The 15,248-nt window shown below is 65.1% G+C and overlaps 1 protein-coding gene across 1 annotated transcript in view; it reads right to left on the bottom strand.

Moving 5' to 3' along the window:
- The window catches only part of ADGRD1 (adhesion G protein-coupled receptor D1), a 37,793-nt gene that overhangs the window by 2,896 nt on the left and 19,649 nt on the right, over positions 1–15,248 (bottom strand). The window contains exons 15-23 of the mRNA XM_054712379.1: positions 9,165–9,238; positions 7,490–7,613; positions 5,869–5,972; positions 5,000–5,111; positions 4,240–4,393; positions 3,453–3,519; positions 2,891–2,957; positions 1,184–1,275; positions 275–401 (exon numbers count right to left, since the gene is read on the bottom strand). Of these exons, the coding sequence (XP_054568354.1) occupies positions 275–401; positions 1,184–1,275; positions 2,891–2,957; positions 3,453–3,519; positions 4,240–4,393; positions 5,000–5,111; positions 5,869–5,972; positions 7,490–7,613; positions 9,165–9,238 (921 nt within the window). The remainder of the gene's footprint in view (positions 1–274; positions 402–1,183; positions 1,276–2,890; positions 2,958–3,452; positions 3,520–4,239; positions 4,394–4,999; positions 5,112–5,868; positions 5,973–7,489; positions 7,614–9,164; positions 9,239–15,248) is intronic.

Here is a 15,248-nt window from a genome sequence, read left to right as displayed (position 1 = left end):
CACGGGTCGGGGAGCAGCTCGCGCCGGCCCAGCCTGTTGTTGGGGAGCCCGGAGGGAGCGAGGTGCTCTGCGGTCCGTGAGGAGGGAGGGGCATCCTGGACCCGCGGTCATGTGACCTGCAGGCAGGCAGCCGCTAGGACCAGGGGAGGTGGGGTGTGGGGGGTGTGCGTGGGCCAAGATTCAGGGACAGGCAGTTCCCAGACAGGCTCCGCCTGGGGCGGGGGCGGGGGCGGGGGCTGTGGGCTGCCCTCTACACGGGGCCCCGGGCGCCCACCTGCAGGGAGTTGAGGATGGCGAACGCGTACTGGAAGGCCACGGCCTGGTTGTTGACGGCCAGCACCCCGAAGACCCAGGAGGTGCCCAGGATGGGCAGCAGCACGGCCACGGCCTTCGCCGTCAACCTGGAGGCGAGAGGGCGATGCCTGGGGGGCGGGCAGGGCCGGGCGGGGAGCTGACCCCCCGGGACGGGGACGCGGGGTCCCCAGGGCTGGCTCAGGGCCCAGTCACCCGGGACAACAGAGCAGCCCTGGGCACAGGGGCCGGGTGGGAAGCGGGTCCCAGGCGCCCACAGAGGACGCAGCGGGGAGACGTGCCCAGCACCCAGACCCCTGCAGGCCAGCCCGTGGGCTCGCTGGGGAAGGGGGCTCCGTGGGAAAGGGATCTGGCCCCCTGAGCCCGGAGCTGAGCTGGTGCCCTCGTGTGCATGGAGGGCACTGTGCCCGGCTGTCCGATTCCGGCTGGGGGACAGGCGGCCTCGCAGGGAAGAGCACGGACGTGACCCCTGACCCGTAACCCCTGACCCAGGTCATCTTTCTGCCCCAGGGCACAGCCCTCCAAGGTGTGCAGAGGCCGAAAAGCCCAAGAGGCGGGGCCACCTGTCACGTTAGCCCACAGGGTCGGGGACTCAGTACGGAGGAACTGCCGTATCGACCTGCCGTTGACACATTTCCTGTTTCCCCTCAGATCCGATCGGATACGCTGCGGCCAGTCTCTCGCTCAACGCCCACTGTCAGCTCCTGCGCCCCGTTTTCCAGCCCCCCGGTTCCCTGGGAGGAGCCACCCCTCCACCTCCTGGTTTGGGGTGTGGGGGGTCCGACGGCACCTAGAGCCAGGATGGACCTCCCCCCTCCGCTCCCGAGCCGCCCTCCGTGCGCGGGGCACCCTCCGGCCCAGGCCCACGTACTTGAAGGCGCTGGGGTCCCCGTGGACCTTGTAGTTGTCGGCGCTGATCTGGGAAATGACCCTGGTGACGGCGACGAGGATGCCGATGTTCACCTGCGGGGGGGGGGGGGGATTGGAGAGAAAGGGGGGACGGAGAGAAGCAGGGACGGGTGAGGGCTGGGGCGGCACCTGACTCCTCCTGCCGCCGCCCTCCCCAGCCAGGGCTGCACACACCTGGAGGCATGTCACCAGGTCCCTGAGCACCTGCCCACCGGCCCCCAAGACTGTCCTCTGGGGGCTCATATCCGTGGGGCAGAGAAAAGACAGCAAAACAGACCCATTCTGCCCGGCCGGCGTGGCTCAGTGGTTGAGCATCGACCTATGAACCAGGAGGTCAGGGTTCGATTCCCGGTCAGGGCACAGGCCCGGGTTGTGGGCTCGATCCCCAGTGTGGGGCGTGCAGGAGGCAGCCGATCCATGATTCTCTCTCCTCATGGATGTTTCTCTCGCTCCCTCTCCCTTCCTCTCTGAAATCCATGAAAATATGTATTTTTTTAAAAGAACAAAGGCGTTCCCCCAGCGGGGTTGGTGTTAGAATTCCGTGGGATCCCAGAGTCAGTTCCCGGCACAGGGACAACCCCATCGGAGAGGGGCCCAACACCTGCAGGGGGCTCATCTGACCCCTGACCCCTGACCCCTGACCGAGCACTGACGGCACCTGCTCCTGACCACGAGTTTAGGAATCCCATTCCTGTTCGACCCCGAGTGGCCCTGTGACCCTGGGAATCCTGACCGCTGGGGGGTTCCCAGAGGCGTTCGCCAACCTTCCCCAAGGCGGCCCTGGGCCCCGGGGGGCTCCCTGACCAGGAAACCGTGGGTGAGGAAACCCCGTGGGGTCAGAACCCACGTGCCTGCCCGTTCCCTGCCCGACCCACACCCGCAGCTTTGCCTGCCACCTGAACATGGGCCGGCTCCCCCTCCCCCCCCCCCCCCCCCGCCCCCGTCACCTGGGACATGAGTCCAGGCTAAAGCATTAAATCCGACAGTGAAATAGTAGTCATTAATGTTGGTGTTTCCAGGGTTCAAGCCCCAGTGCGGGCGGCCATTAATGTCGGGGTTCTCGTCCCAGCATTACGAAGGGGTTCTCAGCAATCTGGAGAAAGGCTGTGCGTAGATTCAATCAAGAGTCCAAGGACAAACGATAGTTTTGAAAGGCATTGGGGGTCAGAGGAGCTTCAGCTAAAGGAGCTAAAGACTACCCCTTGACTCAGGATCCCGTGCTATTTATTAACACAATCTGTCCTCAGGCAAGGTGGAGATAATACACTTCAAAGGGTGGGGTTTACAGAAGCATTGTCAGATTGGGGAATAGCCTACAGCTGTTCAGGTGTTTGGCCAACAGGAGGCAATAACATGCAGATTGAGATGCCCTGAGCTGTCTGGCAGCAAACGATTATCCTATTCAGGTTTGGGGGAGATGCTTTTTAGCCGTTCCAACAGGTAAGCTACATACGTGGCTCAGCCCTTGTTGAGCCCCCAAGCTTCACCAACCTTTTGATGAAACTCTTGTAAGTATGACATGCTGGAATTGGTTTCCGGCACCAGGCCACAGCCCCATGAGGGGACAGGAGCCCTGCTCACCAGGGGGGAGCGTCTCAGGGCCAGACCCCTCCCAGGGAGCCCCAGGGCCCCCCCCACACCTGTCTCCCCCCTCGAGGCCGGCACCTACCAGGATGACCAGCAGGGCAGGGGCCACGAAGGCCCAGATGGCTCCGCTGTGCAGGGACAGCCAGCAGCTGCGGAGGGAAGCGACCACTCAGCCTTCTCTCTTTACGGAGGGCAGGTCCTACTCCTGGGATGTGACCCCCCGGCCTGGCCCCCACACCATCCCGTCCTCATCCGGGTCCCACGACGGCCGTCCGCCGCCCCGGGGAAATGTGGCGGGAGGTGGCGACTGCCGTGAAATCCCTCGGCTACGCCCCGCATGCCGGACCTGGCCGGTGCACCCGCCTGCACTCCCCTGCACCCGTGGGTTCCCAGCTGTCATTACGGAGCAGCGGGTGCCCCATGCCCTGGCAGACCACCCCCCGAAAGGCTAGAGTCACCGACCCGGGCTCCAGGGGTGACCCGTGTCTAGGAAGGCCACGGGAACAAAAGAGTTCTGTCTGCACCCTCTGCCCACCTGCTCCCCCCTCCCCACTGGATGCCCCTGCCCCAGGGGAACCCGGGGGACCAGCGCCCAGGCCGGGACCCCTCGCGGCCCTGTCCCCGCGGGAGCCGAGCCCGCCTACTTGTTGGTGGTCCCGTAACTGTCCAGGGCACAGGAGATGGAGATGACGCAGATCAGCAGCGGGGACCCTGCGGAGACCAGAGCGGGCACCCCATGAGCCCGCGCCCCTCGCTCTCACTCCCGAGTTCATTTATTCGCCTTACGCCCGATTCACACCAAGAGCCACGGGCAGGCTGCGGACGCAGGGCAGCCCGGTCCTCTGAGAACCTACGGCCCAAACAAGGAGGTAACAGCCCGGCCGGCGTGGCTCAGGGGTTGAGCATCCACCGACGAACCAGGAGGTCAGGGCACAGGCCCGGGCTGCGGGCTCCATCCCCAGCAGGGGGCGTGCAGGAGGCAGCCGATCCATGATTCTCTCCCATCATTGATGTTTTTCTCTCTCTCTCTCCCTCTCCCTTCCTCTCTGAAATCAATAAAAATATATTTAAAATACTAAAGAAAAAAAGAGAAAAAAAAAAAGAACACCCAAAGAAGTCAGAATCACGGGGAGCAAGTGATTCCCAGGATGTGAGACCTTTGCTCTGGTTTGGCCAACATGGTTCTCCTTCTATCTTGGCCTCTTCGAGGTGCAGAGAAGGCCAGTAGGGAGAGCAAACCCCCTCCCATCCCATCCTGCCCCCCGCCCCCCCACACACACTGCCCAGCGGCACCTGCCCCAGCCCCCGGCACCCGCCCCAGCCCCCGGCACCCGCCCCAGCCCCCGGCACCTGCCCCAGCCCCCCGGCACCTGCCCCAGCCCCCGGCACCCGCCCCAGCCCCGGGCACCCACCCCAGCCCCCGGCACCCACCCCAGCCGATCCCGTAGTAGTAGCGGTGCTTGCTGTCCTCGGAGCCGAAGACCCGGATGACCATGCTGTAGAGGTGCAGCCCTTCCACCAGCATCCAGGCGAAGGCGCTCAGGAAGAAGTAGTGCAGCAGCATGGCCAGCACCTGGCACGGGACCTGGGCGCCCAGCAGAGAGGCCCAAGGTCAGGCCTCTCGGGGGGCGTTTCCTGGGGTCCCCGCCTCCCAGCGCCCCTGTCTGGGGGCATCTTCTGGGGTCACGTGGTCTGACTTCCGCCCTGGGAGTCAGGGCTCCCTCCCGTTTCCGGTCTGGGTGGGGCACGTGACTCATGGGGAACCAATCACTGCCCCATGCTCCCTCCCAGGCACAGTGATTGGTCCAGGAAGACGTGGGAATCAGATCCGGCCAATCAGCATGCAGGTCCCCATTCCCTGCGACGGGATTGGCTCAGAGTGGAGCCGCCGGGGAGCCAGGGTTCCCGCCTCCCTCCAGCCTGGTCCCCGAGGGGAGGCCTGTGGGAAGGGGGTTCAGAGGCAGAGGAAGCAGCCCGAGGCCTGGCTTCCCCCCTGGACTCTGGAATGTCAGTCTGTCCACCTCGAGGTGTCCGTCAGTCAGACGCCATGTCCTCTGCATGCCATCTCCTCGTTTCCCTGGGGGGGGGGGGGGGAGCGGTCCCTCTGCATTCCGGGCTGGAGGATTCCAGCTGCAGGAGGCGCCACCCCGGTGGCATCTGGGGAGCAGGGGGGGAGTTTGGGGGGACTCACTGTGCCCGGCTGGCAGTGGAAGCTGACGAGCAGCAGGACCTGGGCCACCAGGACGGCGAAGGACAGGTTGGCGTGGATGTGGTAGCGCTGGTTCCGGATGGTGCTGACCGAGCTGAGGGCAGAGGGCAGAGGGCAGGGGGCAGGGGGCAGGGGGCAGGGGTGAGGCCATGACGGGCCTCTGGGAAGCGGGTCCAGATGCTATCTATCACTCTTGGACCCTGGACGGCTCCCGGCTGCCCCGGGCCGGCGGGGCTCAGGGGCTGAGCGTCGACCTACAAACCAGGAGGTCACGGTTCGATTCCTGGTCAGGGCACAGGCCCGGTTGTGGGCTCGATCCCCAGTAGGGGGCGGGCAGGAGGCAGCCGGTCCATGATTCTCTCTCCTCATGGATGCTTCTCTCTCTCCCTCTCCCTTCCTCTCTGAAATAAATTAATTTTTATATATATATATATAATCCTCACCTGAGGATATTTCTTTCCATTGATTTCGAGAGAGAGTGGAAGGGAGAGGGAGAGACAGAGAGAAACACGCCGGTTGGTTGCCTCCTGCAAGCGCCCCTGACCAGGGCCGGGAGCCTGCAACCAAGTACATGCCCTTGATGGGAATCGAACCCAGGACCCTTCAGTCCGCGGGCTGACGCTCTATCCACTGAGCCAAGCCTCGGGCTAGAAAATACAAATTCCTTACAAAGTGACTGAGGAACACCCACCGGCTGTGCAGACCCGGCTCCTCATACCAAGGCCAGCAGGGAGACCGAGGGGGTAGAGGGGGCCAAGCAGGCGGGGAGGGGGTTCCTGTTCGCACGGAGCCGCCAGCCTCCCGGGACACGGACACGGACACGGACACGGGTGGGGGCGGCAGGGACTCACGAGAGCATCGCGAAGGTGGCCAGGGTGACGGCCAGGCAGAGCACCGACAGGGAGCAGCCGATGTAACTGATGGACGAGAGCGCCACCTGGTGTCCGCGCGTGAGCTGTGCGGGGAGCGGAGCGCAGGGAGCAGAGGTCAGGGCCGGGGTCTGGCCCTGCGGTGAGCCAGGCCGGGACCGGTGGGCGCTCCAGCCCCGCGGGTGCCCCGCTGAGGGTCAGGGGCCCCTGTCCCGCCGCCGGGAGGGCGCGGTGGCCTCCAGGGGCCCTGTGGCTGCCGCCCACAGGGGTTGGGTCCTTCGGGGTCAGCCCTGGGTTTGCACGTGGCAAACGCCCCAATGCCCCCGCCCCCCCCAGCCTAGACCTGCGCCTGCCGAACCCTCCCTCCCCACAGGGGAGCCTCGCCTTGGGGTCCCGCTCCGTCCCCCGGGGGCCCTGCCCTTCCCGAGGCCTCGGTACCCACGGGAGGTGCCTCCCTTTCCCTTATGGCTCATGAGAAGGTGCCTTTTCGGCACGGATCTTGGTTTTTTTTAAACATGGGTAATTGTCGTGTTTTTGCCTGGATAATTTTAAACCACGTTCACGCCGCCCTTCCCTGGCGATGAGCGGCCGGGATTCGCTTCTGCGAAGACACCCACAGCCGGTCTAAATCGGGCGGCCCATGACTGCTCAGGGCTTTGTCTTCGGCTGATGGGACGGGGCTGCCTCCCTCCCTCCCTCCCCTCTGCCGGCCCCGCCCCAGGCCGCCACCTTGCAGCTCAGCGAGGGAGGGACCTGGAGGAGGCCCTGCTCGCAGCCCTCCATCCGGGGCACAGCACCCCCTTCCCCGCCCCCCTCCTGCCGCCACCTGTGCCCTCGGAGCCAGGAACGGCCTCCCGGCCCCCGGCTCGCTCACAGGGAAGGTCCTGGCAGATGCCTCTCTGACCACAGGCCTGGCCGGGCGGCTCATGGGTTAGAGCTTCGTCCGACTGGGCCAGGGCTGCGAGTTCGATCCCCCGTCAGGACATACACGAGAGTCAGCACCTGGGGGACAGGGTCTGCACCAGGGGGGTGGGGCCTGCACCTGGGGGGCGGGGTCTGCACCTGGGGGGCGGGGTCTGCACCTGGGGGGCGGAGCCTGCATCTGGGGGATGGGGTCTGCACCTGGGGGGCGGGGTCTGCACCTGGGGGGCGGGGTCTGCACCTGGGGGCGGGGCCTGCACCTGGGGGATGGGGTCTGCACGTGGGGGATGGGGTCTGCACCTGGGGGGCGGGGTCTGCACCTGGGGGACGGGGTCTGAACCTGGGGGGCGGGGTCTGCACCTGGGGGCGGGGTCTGCACCTGGGGGGCGGGGTCTGCACCTGGGGGGCGGAGCCTGCATCTGGGGGACGGGGTCTGCACCTGGGGGATGGGGTCTGCACCTGGGGGGCGGGGTCTGCACCTGGGGGGCGGGGCCGCACTGGGGCTGCCCGAGGACACCGAAAGAATAGAATATTTTTTGCCAGAGCAGCAGAGCTCACCGATGTCCCTGCCTGAGCGTCTCCCTGCTCAGCGGCCCCCCCTCGGTCCCCATGGCCGACAGCGCCCCCCCCCCCCCCGTGCCTCCCAGCAGGACCGCCTGACCGGGAGGGCGCCCCGCCTCACCTCCAGCGGCACCACCTGCATGAGGATGGCGAAGTTGGTGAGGTGCGTGCAGCGGCAGACGGAGTAGCCCAGGTTCCCCTCCACCAGGACGCAGCCCTCGTTGGACCAGACGCCGTGCCCGGAGCTGCGGACACGGGAGGAGGGTCAGCGGGAGGCAGCGGCCCGGCCTCGGCGAGGGCGTCCCCGCCGTCCGCCAGCAGAACGCGGCCGCGTGGGCCAGGCCGAGGGGCCGAGGGGCCCTCCCGGGGAGGAGCGGGTGGACGGCTCCCCCACTGGGAAGGCGCCTGGGCTGCTGCCCGTTCCGGAGCGAGAAGCGTCCCGGCCAGGGCACCTCTGAGCGGGGCCACGCACAGGGCGCGCCGGGCACTCAGAGGGACGGGGGCGTGGGCAGCCCAGGGCCGCCCCGGGGACGGGACACTCAGCAGGGGGGACACACGGAGGTGACAGGACGCACACCCGCGGGAGGGACACGACGTCGGGCCTCAGCTCTCGGCCCGGAACCCAAGGCCATGTTCTCCCCGACCAGAACCACATCCGAGACTGTTCTTATTCTCTTCACCTGAGGGCACTTCCCATGGACTTTCTTATTACTTACTTTTATCTTAAAAATAATACTTTTATTGATGTCAGAGAGGAAGGGAGAGGGAGAGAGAGAAACATCCATGAGGAGAGAGAATCACGGATCGGCTGCCTCCTGCACGCCCCCCACTGGGGATGGAGCCTGCAACCCTGGGCAGGTGCCCCGACCGGGAATCGAACCCTGACCTCCTGGTTCCTAGGTCGATGCTCCACCACGGAGCCACGCGGCCAGGCTGGCGTGTTACTTTTAAAGGAGGAATGCACGAACATTCTTTCGTTTTTACCGTTCACGTCTAGGAACGAGGAAGGGCCTGAATCCCCTCTGTGCCCGGGGGGGACAATCTTTTAAAATGGAAGAGAAGGCTTCCCCAGACAGACAGACAGACAGACAGGGACACGCTGCCCACAGACGTGCCCCGCGGGGGAGGTCAGCGTCCATCACGCCCCGAAATGCAAAAGGGGAAGCCACGAAGGTACGTGGGCGACGGTCGTCTCCTGATTTCCTTTCGCTGGAGGAACAGAACACTAATGGTCTCGGGCCGTGTGGCGGCCTCACGGCGCTGTCGGGGGAAGCCGCGTGACGAGAATGCACCGCGGGTGACATGAGGCGCGGCGCGCCGAGGCCCACGCGACGGACGGAGACAGAGGGGTCAGACCTCCCGTTAAAGGGACAGGCACCTCAGGAGGCAACAGGGGAGATCACAAGGGCATACACGTTACCCCCGAATCCTAACGAAGTGAGAAAGAGAGAACGTGAGAAACGAAGACAGCCCAGCCGGCGGGGCTCAGAGGTCGACCCAGGAACCAGGAGGTCAGGGTTCGATTCCCGTCAGGGCACAGGCCCAGGTTGTGGGCTCGATCCCCAGTGGGGGGCGTGCAGGAGGCAGCCGGTCCATGATTCTCTCTCATGGATGTTTCTCTCTCTCTCTCCCTTCCTCTCTGACATCAATAAAAATATATTTTAAAAAATAAAATGAATGGGGACCCGGATCAGGACGTGGACAAGCATGGGCCTGCACGCCTGGCCGCCGGTGGTACCCCCCGCTCCCCCTGGAGGCCCCCGGCCCCCCCCCCCCGAGCCCCCCTCCGGCCGCACCTGAAGTCCAGGAAGGCGCAGTACAGGAACACGCGGTTCGTCGCGTTGGTGGCCTCGCGGTGCTGCCTGCTCGTCTGGAATGAGAACGGGGCGCCTCGTGAGGCCAGTTCCCAACGGGCTGGGGACCCCCAAAGCCGCCGACCTCCCTCTCCCGGGTCAGAGGCCCAGGGCTCCCGCCTCACGGCCTTGGCACGCGCTGGGCCCCCACCCGCACCCTCTTCCCCGGCAACCGCGCTCCCTGCAGGTCTCAGTCCCTCCGAGAGACAGAGCTGTGCCCCCTGCACCCCATGCCCCCCGAGATTCACGCCTCCTGTCTGGCGAGGACACACGTGGATTTGAGACCCCGTCACCCCTCCCCTCTCCCCCCCCCCGTCTGCTCTGCCTCTGTGTGCTCAGACATGGGGAGCCCTGTCCACAGCCACACAGTCCCACGAAGGTCACCAGCGGGGGAGCCGGCCGGCGTGGCTCAGGGGTCGGCGTGGCTCAGGCCGTGAAAGGCAGGTTAAGGCTGCAGCCAGGCCTGGAGGCGCCCACTCCCACCCGAGGGAGGCGCCCAGGGCTCCGAGCCCTGCCCTCCCCGTGACCTCTCGACCTCTGGCGGAGGCTGACACCCCCACCCTCTGCATCCCCGACCACAGCCAGCCGGCCGCCGTGTGTGGTCAGAGGGCGGAGGCGGCTGCTGCGCTGGGCGAGGCCGCGGTCACACCCGCCTGGGCCCGGCCCTCCGGCCGTGGGAACGCCGATGCCTCGTCCGGGTTGGAGTTTGCAGCCAAAGGGAACGCAGGCTGCCCCGTCTCCCCGGGGGGGCCCAGGAGGCTCCGGGGGCATCATCGGCTGTTAGAATTCGGGGTGCGGTGCTGCAGGACGAGGGAGCCCCCTGGTCGTCCCCACTTTCCTGGAGAAACTGGGAGGGAGGGGAGACCGTTCCCGCTAGTGGTCACCCCGTGGCCGGGGACCAGGAATGGGGGGGGCGTCATCAGGGGGAGGGGGAGGAGACAGCCACCTTGAACCCCGAGAACTGGAGCCGAGGGGCCCTGTGCAGCCCTGGGGACGACGGTGAGGGCTCCCTTCATACAGGGCCCCCCGACACAGGGCCCCCGACACAGGGCCCCCCGACACAGGGCTCCCTCCATACAGGGCCCCCCGACACAGGGCTCCCCGACACAGGGCTCCCCCCGACACAGGGCCCCCCGACACAGGGCTCCCCGACACAGGGCTCCCCGACACAGGGCCCCCCCAGACACAGGACTCCCCCCGACTACACCAGACATCCCCCCTGACGTGTGTCTGAATGTCTCCACCTGGGACCAGGCCGGACCCATCCCCCCACCCCCCAGTCCAGTCCCGTGGTCCCAAGTCCCTAGTCCTGAGGCCCCGGGAACTCGGGGAGCACCACTGTCAGCGCGGGAATCGGGGACCCTCCAGGGAATTAAATTCCACACGGTGGTCCTCAAGGCCCCCCACACCCCCCTCCCCTGGGGGCCAGGAGCCCGGGAGGCTGCAGAGCCAGCAGGTGAGCGGACACGCTCGGAGGGAAAACAGAAAGCAAAACCAGGCAACTACGCGGGATCTGGGCTCCATCGCCACTCAGAGCTGAGCAGCGTCCCCGTGTACCCCGTGTCCCGGCTGGTGACCTGGAGCCAGGAAAACGCACGCACGCGGGTCCACCGCCCCCGCCGGGGCCGAGCTCACGGGCAGAGCCAGTAAACACCACCTCCGAGTCTATCCAACCCCCAAAATGGGAGGAAAAAATACGATTTTCATAGCGCAGCCACGGAGCAGAGCCCGGGACACGCACACGGAGCAGAGCCCGGGACACACACACGGAGCAGAGCCCGGGACACGCACACGGAGCAGAGCCCGGGACACGCACACGGAGCAGAGCCCGGGACACGCACACGGAGCAGAGCTCCCGGGACACGCACACGGAGCAGAGCCCGGGACACGCACACGGAGCAGAGCCCGGGACACGCACACGGAGCAGAGCCCGGGACACGCACACGGAGCAGAGCCCGGGACACGCACACGGAGCAGAGCCCGGGACACGCACACGGAGCAGAGCCCGGGACACGCACACGGAGCAGAGCCCCCGGGACACGCACACGGAGCAGAGCCCCCGGGACACGCACGCGGAGCAGAGCCCGGGACATGCACACGGAGCAGAGCCCGGGACACGCACACGGAGCAGAGCCCCCGGGACACGCACGCGGAGCAGAGCCCCCGGGACACTCACACGGAGCAGAGCCCGGGACACGCACACGGAGCAGAGCCCGGGACACGCACACGGAGCAGAGCCCGGGACACGCACACGGAGCAGAGCCCCAGGGACACGCACACGGAGCAGAGCCCGGGACACGCACGCGGCCGGAGGATTTGCAGGTAATCCGACATTTCCATCCGGCCCGCCCCGGGCCGCGCCACGTCCGAACGCTCCTGGGAGCGGAATACGCGTATTTCCATGCCAATGACGGGCTGGGTTTAAAAGGTTATAAAGGCTGATCCGGTTCACAGCCCGGGTCCGGGCTGCCGATAAGAACTCATCGGATCTGTGCCTCCGGCCTGCTGACAAACCACGTTCGACACAACGCGCTTTTCCCGGGAAGGGGAGCGATCTCACCCCGAACAGGAAGCAGGGATTCGAAATCCCACGTGCACGTTCCGGAACCATCCTCGGAGCGGCGTGTGGGACCCGGGACCCTGGCCCGTGTGGGCTGGGCACCTATTTCTGTTCAGCTCATTCGACCCCCACCTGCCACTGCTGGCTGCTCCCCACATTCATACGTAAACGGGTGTAGCCCCAATTTCTCCAGGCCTGACACACCCAGATGCAAAAAAAAAAATAAAAAAAAATTTCCATTTAAAAATATACATTGAGTGGCCAGGTGATGATGATCTCTGAACGCATAATAATCTGGCCACTCTGTGCGTGTAGATCCTATAGAATAAAAGGCTAATATGCAAATTGTCCCCTCGACCAGGAGTTCGACCAGCAGGCAGGCCGGCCAACCGCCATGTCCCCTCCCCCTGGCCAGGCTGGCCGGACCCCACCCATGCACGCATTCATGCACCGGGCCTCTAATACACACACACACACATACACACACACACACACACACACACACACTGAGTGGCCAGATTATCATGTGTTCAGAGATCATCATCATCTGGCCACTCGGTGAATATTTGTATTGATTTTCAAGAGGAAGGGAGAGGGAGCGATAGAAACATCCACGAGGAGAGAGAATCATGGATCAGCTGCCTCCTGCACGCCCCCCACTGGGGATGGAGCCCGCAACCCGGTCCTGTGCCCTTGACCAGAATCGAACCCGGGACCCTTCAGTGTGCAGGCCGACGCTCTATCCACTGAGCCACACCGGCCAGGGCTGAACCCCTTCTTTCGTTTAAGGGAGCAGAGCCCGCCGGGAGCCCTGACATCCTCTTCCCGCACTTGAAAGACACCTTTTCAAAAGGGTAACGTCGGACTCTCAGATCTCACCGAGCGCGGATCAGAGACGTGACGGCGATCCTTAACGAGCGAGCGAGCCGCCGCGCGGATGTGACTGCACTTCACGGGGACGCTCAGAGCCCTCCACAGGCGAGGCCAGCGGGGGGGGGGGGGCGGGGGGGGGGGGGCAAGCTGCCGGGGAAACAGATCACACCCACGCAGATCACACCCACGGCGAGAGGCTCACGCCGGCTCGGTCTCCGGCCTCCGCCAGGCAGCGCTTCCATTTCACCGTGAGCAGCCACACGCCACCGGGAAGAGGGGGGCAGGCGGCTGTCTCCCGACCTTGAGGGAGACAATGAGTTCTTTTTGCTGTCGTTGTTGTTCATCCTCCCCCGAGGGTATTTTCCCATGGATTTCGGGAGCGTGGAAGAGAGAGGGAGACACAGAGAGAAACACAGATGTGAGAGAGGCACATCGACGGGTTGCCTCCTGCAGGCGCCCCGACCAGGGCCCGGGCTGAGGAGAAGCCTGCAACCCAGGGACGTGCCCTTGACCGGAATCCAACCCGGGTCCCTTCGGTCCGCAGGCCAACGCCCTATCCACTGAGCCACACCGGCCAGGGCTAGACAATGATCTCTTAAGCGGGCCTCAGAGGTTCCGAGACCGGTGCTCGGCCCTCGACCTCTGCCGGGCGCCCGTCACTCGGGGTCTGCCCACTCCGAGGCCCTGGCCTCCGGGCGCGTCCCTCGGGGCACGGGGCGGGATGGAGCAGCTGTGAGCAGAGGCGCGGCTCCGGGAAGAAAAATGCAACATTCCTCGCACACAACGGCCAAATACGATGGGGAGGAGGGTGCAAACGTGAAAACAGAGCCCGGCCGGCCTGGCTCAGGGGTTGAGCGTCGACCTAGGAACCAGGAGGTCAGGGTTCGATTCCCGGTCAGGGCACAGGCCCGGGGTTGCAGGCTCCATCCCCAGTAGGGGGCGTGCAGGAGGCAGTCAGTCCATGATTCTCTCTCATCATGGATGCTTCTTTCTTTCTTTCTTTTTAAAAAAATATTTTTCTTTATTGATCTCAGAGAGGAAGGGAGAATGAGAGAGAGATAGAAACATCCATGACGAGAGAGAATCACTGACTGACTGCCTCCTGCACGCCCCCCACTGGGGATCGAGCCCACAACCCAGGCCTGTGCCCTGACCGGGAATCGAACCTGGGACCCTGCAGTCCGCAGGCCGACGCTCTATCCACTGAGCCAGGCCGGCCAGGGCTCGTCATGGATGTTTCTCTCTCTCTCTCCCTCTCTCCCTTCCTCTCTGAAATCGATTAAAAAAAAAACCATTTTTTTGTAAAGAAAGAAATGCGAGCAACAAAACAAGACCCGAGTCCGTGCCACAGCCCCTTTGGCGACGACATAAATTGCTACAACCTCCCGGAACGGCAGCCCCGCAGCCGGATCGATGGTGAACGTGTCTCTCGCCCACAGTGGCCGAGGCGGCCCCCGGAGCACAGCGCTGGGGGCTGAGGCGGGGGCGGGGGCGGGGGTGAGGGGGCCCGGGACCGTTAGGGAACCCGCCGTGACAGCGAGGGGCCGAGTCTCCACGGCGTGCTTGCTTCGCGACTCGACGATGACGATGACGCGTCGCGCGGGGTGTGACAGGGGGCTTATCTCTCCGGCCTGAGCCGGGCGGACGGGCAGCATCCCCGTGTAAGTCGGAGATCCCCTCCCTCTCAGGCACCCCGGGACAGGGCCTGGGGCCCCGCGGGGCGTGCACCCCACTCTGGGGCAGGAAAACCAGGTGCCTCAACCTTGGGACCCGGCCCCCCCCCACACCTCCCGTCCTTGAGGGCGAGGGACCCATGTGCGCGTCCACCTCTCTCCCAGCTCCCACCCCACCCCCGCCCCCGCCCCCCGCACCGCACACCGGTTTGCCCTCGGACGAATGTTTCCCACCGAACAAATCATTTCAGCTCCAAAGAGCCTCCCAAAACGTCCTCAGAAATGAGACAGCAACCTTCAAAGGAAAACCCCAAAACCCCGGGGAGAGCCCGGCTTCCCGGGGCCTCAATTACGGGCTCTCTGGAATGATAAACACCCCTCCCTCCCTCCCTCCCTCCCGCAGGCCCGGCCGCCGCGCCGCGCTCAGAAACTCGCTGCTTCAAAAATAACCCGGCAGCCGCCCGGCCTGGCTGCGCCTTCCTTTGTCTCCAACTCCGAGCTGGCACCTTCCCGACCCCCGGAGGCTGGAACCTGGACTTCCACCAGGCCCTGCGCAGCGGCCGCCGAGCCCTGCGTCCAGCTGTGGCGGGAAGCGGGGAGTGTTTGGGGGGAGATCACTCACTACTGGACCCGGCAGGACGCTCCTGTGACAGGGAAGGGTCTAGTCCGGCCGGCCTGGCTCAGGGGTGGAGCGTCAACCTAGGAACCAGGAGGTCAGGGTTCCATTCCCGGTCAGGGCACAGGCCCGGGGTGCAGGCTCCATCCCCAGTGGGGGGCGTGCAGGAGGCAGCCGATCCATGATGCTCTCTCCTCATTGATGTTTCTCTCTCTCCCTCTCTGAAATACCAGGTGTACAGGTTAATAATGCGGATTTTTTTCAATAGATGGAGTCACACATATGCTGATATAGATGCGATTTGA

This window comes from Eptesicus fuscus, chromosome 23 (genome assembly GCF_027574615.1).
Source record: "Eptesicus fuscus isolate TK198812 chromosome 23, DD_ASM_mEF_20220401, whole genome shotgun sequence".
Lineage (NCBI taxonomy): Eukaryota > Metazoa > Chordata > Mammalia > Chiroptera > Vespertilionidae > Eptesicus > Eptesicus fuscus.
This window is presented reverse-complemented; position numbering and strand designations above follow the sequence as displayed.